The sequence below is a fragment of the Pygoscelis adeliae genome, unplaced genomic scaffold, assembly GCF_000699105.1.
Source record: "Pygoscelis adeliae isolate BGI_AS28 unplaced genomic scaffold, ASM69910v1 Scaffold268, whole genome shotgun sequence".
Classification (NCBI taxonomy): Eukaryota; Metazoa; Chordata; class Aves; order Sphenisciformes; family Spheniscidae; genus Pygoscelis; species Pygoscelis adeliae.
This window is the reverse complement of record NW_008825262.1, coordinates 78,500-83,906: the sequence shown is the minus strand read 5'-3', so window position 1 is coordinate 83,906 and position 5,407 is coordinate 78,500. Positions and strand designations below refer to the sequence as shown.

Below are 5,407 nucleotides of genomic sequence, written 5' to 3'. Positions count from 1 at the left end.
CCGCCCTGGGCTCAGCACGCTGCAGGAGACGCTCTGTGACACAGCCCACGACCAGACCCTGGAGCACGGAGCAAGAGCGCCGGGAGCATTCGCCTTCTGTTCAGGGGAAAATTTTTCTGCCCTCCCACTTCCCCTGCTGAAATCCACCAACCATAGCATTTACTGATTTTTTTGATCCAGCACTGCTCCAGCCAGCCATATTGGGCTGTGGAAATAAAGCAGCTCTAATGTTATATGTCACCTGCAAATAACCCGGGCGTTCGAAAAAAGCAAACCACCACCACCAAAATCCACACCAACACCAGGTCCTCTCCATACACAAAAGTCCTTCAAAATGAGCCCGGAAGCTTGGCTCCCGCAGCCCACCTTGTTCCTCACGGGCCTCAGCTTGCTCCTCTCGCTGGGTAAGTGTCGACTTGACCCCTTGCATGCACACGGCTGCCAGGGGAGAGCACCCAGGCTGGGGAGAAACACCCTCTCTGGCCAGGAGCCCCCCCTCCCCACATCCCAGCCCCGAGAAGCGCCTCCGGTCCCCGGGGAAGCAGCGAGCCAGCGAGAGATGCTGTGCCGCAGGGACGGGGACGGAGGTGGTCCAACATGCACCCTGCTGAAATCCGCCAGCCAGGGTGACCTGCTTTTAGGCAGGATGGGGGGTATGTTGCAACTGCATCTTCACTTAAAAAAGCTGTGCATCCTGCTTGCTGGAGGTTTTGTCTAAGCGCAAGGCTGTTTGCATGCCAGGCAGGGGTGTGGGCTGCAGTGGGGAGAGGGGGCAGTTCTGGCTTTGCCTCGCTGGGAAGGCGGTGGCTGGTGGGCTGCGGGTGGCTTGCCACCGTCCTTTGGTTTGTGGCTGGCCGCTGGGGCAGCAGGCTCTGGGCTGACGGCACTGCATGGGGTGAGGGGGGGGGGAACTGCGGTCTCTGCGTTTCTGCCCTGCCCTGCAGCCAGCAGCGCGTGTCAGCAGGTTTGGGTCTATATTGATTGGAAACGGGAATGCATCACCTCTTTGAAGTGCTGTTCACACTGTCCTGGAGCTCCTGGTGGGCTGCCTTTGCTTTAGGAGAGAGGCTGGGAAATGGAGGATAAAAAGCCCAGCAAGCTCTGCTTTAGAGGCTGCGTGCAATTTTACCTCCCGAGCCCTGGGTGCAGGGTGTAGTGTGACAGAACGTTTGGGAGTATGCGCAGCAGCGAAGGACGCAGCCTGGACGGTCGGTCCCAGGGATTTTAGCAGCTTCTTTCCCCACCTCTGTTGTCCCCTGGTGCTGGGTGCCCGGAGCAGTGGCAGAGTTTGGACCCCTGCACACAGGTGCTCCCAGGGCATGTGCCTATCGTGGCGTGCTGGCTGCCTGCGAGGACCCTCTGGCTGCGGTATGGTCTTGCCGTACCAGGTGGCAGGGCAAAGCCCTGGCCAGGGCTGCGCCCTCGCTGCAGACCCTGGGAGAGCTCCTGGTGACATCTCAGCCCCCTGCAGAGCCCTGGGGCACCCCGAGGACGCAGCACAAAGCCACGCCACCCAACCGCAGGCACAGAGCATAGCACGAGGGCCACCGGGCACTCAAGCCAGTGCCTCTGTGCAGGGACCCCTCCAACCAGGCCTGCTGGGCTGGGTCTGTGAAGGGGCCTCCTGGGACAGGCAGGCGCCCAGCTCTTCTCTCCCACTCCTACAAGGTTTTCTTGAAAGCATCTAAGGGGGTGGGCTGCGATGGGGCAGCAAGGCTGGGACACCGGCTTGAGCCTGGACACTTCTTCCTTCCTTGGATGCTGCGACTCATTTCCATGTGCCAGTTCTCCCCATCCCTGCCTCCCAGCACCCTGTGGGGAGCCCTCCCTGTGCTGGGGCTGGATGGAGGGTGCTCACCACGGCTGCTTGGCTGCCAGCACGAGCAGGGAGCTGTCTCCAGGGGCTTGGCCATACCTGGAGGGCACCCCTCTGTCCCCAGAGAGCGGGCTTCAGGATGCTGCTGGTTCACGCCTCGCAGCAAGACCTGTGGCTCGAAACAGCCATATCTGCAACTTGGAAAAGCTTCTTTTCCCTGGCTGCAGAGCCTGGCCCCTTTCCTGCCCTGCTTGCAGACGGAGTGGATTAGCCAGTGAAGCAGCCTTGACACGTATCCAGCTTGGCCACAGGGCTGGACTCAGGAGCACCTCAGGAAGAAGCTTTGAGAGCAAAGAGCAGCAGCCAAAGGGGAGAGGTGAGGCGATTGGGAAAGCACCTGCTGCCAGTGTCACTGTCCCTGCCCTGCGGGGTGCCAGGTTACAGTCTCGTCCCTCACAGCAGTCCTTCCAGGGCTCTCCGTCACTGTGCTTCTTGGGGCTTAGCCTTAGAGTTTGCAGTTAGTTGGCTGCACAGGAGGCTGTCTCGGCGTGCGCACCCTCCCCTTTGCAGGCTGGGGGGATCATGCTGGATGCAGGCGCTGGGTTTCGAGTGCTGCTGGGCCAGCCAGCAGACTAGGGGAGCTGTAGGAAAGGAGTGGAAGAGGGAGCAGAGCACAGACACCTCATCCCTGCCCATGCCCCAGGTGAGCCATCCTGCCCTGCGAGCTGCACCGGGTAATGCCCCTGTTTCTCTGCCACAGCAAGACCAGGGTGTAGGGACTGGTTTTGTCCCCCCAGGAGTGACTGACATCTTGACGCGGTCATTCCCAGCTAGAGAATCCTTGCGTGAACACCACTGGGAGGGGGGAGCATCTGCATTCCCCCTGCAGCCCCCAGGGGCTGGCCCTGGCAGATCCCAGCCCTCACCGCTGTAGTGCTTCCTGCCAGGAATGAAATCTGATGAGGGCAGCCATAAATTTCTCCGCGGATGTGGCGCTGAGCCCTGCATGCTGATGCTGCATTCAGCCCTTTGCATAGCGTTATCGATTCTGCAGCAGGAAAGCCTTGTTTAAGTGGCAAGGAGCAGGGCTTGTCTGGAGTCAGCAGAATTTAGCACCGGGCACAATCAGGGCAGGCACGGCAGAGAGGGGTCATCAGCCCTCGCAGAGCAGGGCCAAGGAATGGTGCCAGGGCTGGGGTTGGCTCCCCCCTTGTCCCCTGTCACCGCTGCGCAGGGGAACCCTGGTCCATGCTGGCCACAGCGTGGTCTGTGCGTGGATGTGCCTGAAAGGCAATCCCAGGCCCCAGGGTGAGCTCTGTGCAGCCAGGTGGCGTGCGGGGTGGGATGGGGAGGCTGGCTCAGCTAGCAGGATGGCTGCTTGTACCCCCTCTCTAACTCATCTGCATCTCTGCTCTTGCTCTCTGTGCTTGCGGCTGTGCCCACAGGACTGGGCATGGAGGTCATGGCTCCCGCCACCATCAATGCCTTGAATGGCTCCTCCGTGAAGCTCTCCTGCACCTTCAACTCCTGCTACAAGGTGGAGAACAAACAGTTCTCCCTCAACTGGACGTACCAGGAGTGCAGGAACTGCTCTGAGGAACTGGTGAGTCTCGCTGGGGCTGGGGGTCTGCTAAGAGGTCCTGGGAACAGCTTGAAGTAGTCGTGTGCGTTCCTTGGGGTCCAGAGCCTTCTCCTTATGTGTGCTCCTGCTGTCCAGCCCTCCTCCGCCACAGGGAAAATTAGCAACCAACTGTGTAAAGAACCAGCGGTCAGGGCAGCTGCCCTGATGTGGCAGGACAGGCAAACGTGAGTGGGGAGAGGCACCGCGAGGAGACCCTGACCCTGGCCACTGTGGCAGCCAGAGCTGAGCAGGGACCGGGCTGCTTGTGGAGCTGAGCGGGCACTGCCCCGCTTGGGGGCCAGCGCGCAGTGCAGGCACGCACCCGGGGCAGTACCTGCAGGGGAGGGGGATGCCTGGATGGGGAAGGCAAGCGCGCGGGGTGCCAAACACTGTCTCACCTCCTCTCCCATGCCGGCTGCCCAGTTCCTGCAGTTCCGGATGAAGATCATGAATAAGCAGCTGGACCGCTTTGGGAACCGGGTGGAGTTCACCGGGAACCCCACCAAGTACGATGTGTCCTTCACCCTCAAAAATGTGCAGCTGGAGGATGAGGGCACCTACAATTGCTATGTTCTGAACCCCCCAGACCGGCAGCGGGGCCATGCCAGCATCAGCCTGAAGGTGCTTACCAAAGGTAAGTGGTAGAGTGGTCCCCTCTGCTGTCGGGCACCCATGGGTGCTGGCTAGCTCTCTACTCCGCCCCATGCCCTGCCTTCACCCTGCATTGCACGTGCAGGGTTTGCTCCCCGGCAGTGGGAGCGAGCCCTGCCTGTTCCCTGTTGCTCCCCCTGGCTGCCCCAGGTGGGGGCTGTGTGCCCTGACCCTGTGCCCCGTCTCTCCAGAGCCCCCGAAGCATGACTCAACAGTGGCTGTCATCGTGGGCGCCTCTGTAGGTGGCTTCTTGGCCGTGGTGATCCTGGTGCTGATGGTAGTGAAATGTGTGCGGCGGAAAAAGCAGCAGAGGCTGAACACGGACGACCAGAAGACGGAGGAGGAAGGGAAGACAGACGGTGAAGGCAACCCAGATGAGGGCACCAAGTAACACCCCCCCTGCCTGCCCCTCCCTCTTCACCCCTGTACAGCGTGACCCCCTTGATGTGCTTCCCAGAGCAAGGATTTCTGTCTCCCCAGAGCATCCCTCCTTCCATCTAAATACCCAACCCGGCCTGGAGCAGGGCACGGAGAGAAGAAGGTCCCCGGAGCCTGGCCGCAGCAGGCAGGGCTGGGGAGGGTGGCTGAAGCGCATTGAGGCTGCCCCTGAGGCTGAGCTGGGCCTGGCTGGTGCCCTGCTCCCGCTGGGCATGCTCTGAGTACCAGAGCACTGCGCGGGGCCGTGGGGAGGCGTGAGAGGGGGGGGGGAAGAGCGCGGTCCCCATGCATGGAGGGGCCGGAGCAGGGGGTGCCAGGAGGGGCAGAAGGGGGCCGGGCAGCCCCATGCCCAGATGTCTGTGCCCTGTAGCCCTAGAAAAAGAGAGCAGGGGCCAGCAGCCAGCAGCCGTCTGCCCTCAGGGCCACGTCTCACCCCCAAGGCGCTCCTGCAGTGCCCGGGGCACGGGCACTGGCGTACCCGTCCCCGAGGGATCCTGGATAGCTGCCCGTCTCCTCCTTCCAAGTCCTGTGTGCTAGTGCTGAGGGTGCTGTGACAAGAAGCTCGTGCTCCTCAGGGACTGTCCCAGCCTGCTCAGAAGCCGATGGCCGGCTAATGACCATTAGCCCACACGCTGCCTCTGAGCTTTGCTGGTTTTTGGAGCTGCTAATGGCTCCTGGTGTGTAACGGATGTACCCTTCTGCCTCTTGGGCTATTTTTGGGCCTGAGCGACTCAGCCAAAGGCGCTGGGCTGACTTTTTTGTGCTCGTTTCCTTCTTGGGGAGCGTAATTCCAATCGAAAATGTTCTGCTGATGTGCCAAACCGAGGTGGCGGGGAGCGGCGGGGGGCGGGTGGCCAGGGCGGAGAGGTGGTGGGGGGGAG

The 5,407-nt window shown here is 61.6% G+C and overlaps 1 protein-coding gene across 1 annotated transcript; it reads left to right on the top strand.

Moving 5' to 3' along the window:
- Positions 1-218: 218 nt before the first annotated feature.
- SCN2B (sodium channel, voltage-gated, type II, beta subunit) lies at positions 219-4,699 on the top strand. The gene is made up of 4 exons (XM_009329520.1): positions 219-404; positions 3,253-3,419; positions 3,861-4,071; positions 4,280-4,699. Exons 1-4 carry the CDS (start codon positions 335-337, stop codon positions 4,477-4,479), a joined length of 648 nt encoding a protein of 215 aa, XP_009327795.1. The 5' UTR covers positions 219-334; the 3' UTR covers positions 4,480-4,699.
- The last annotated feature ends 708 nt before the right edge of the window (positions 4,700-5,407 follow it).

Excerpts from the sequence above, each read along its gene's own strand:
- SCN2B (XM_009329520.1), top strand. The coding sequence starts at position 335 with ATGAGCCCGGAAGCTTGGCTCCCGCAGCCCACCTTGTTCCTCACGGGC. Across the intron at positions 405-3,252 it reads CAGCTTGCTCCTCTCGCTGG|TGCCCACAGGACTGGGCATG; the intron begins GTAAGTGTCGAC and ends TGCTTGCGGCTG. Across the intron at positions 4,072-4,279 it reads CCTGAAGGTGCTTACCAAAG|AGCCCCCGAAGCATGACTCA; the intron begins GTAAGTGGTAGA and ends CCGTCTCTCCAG.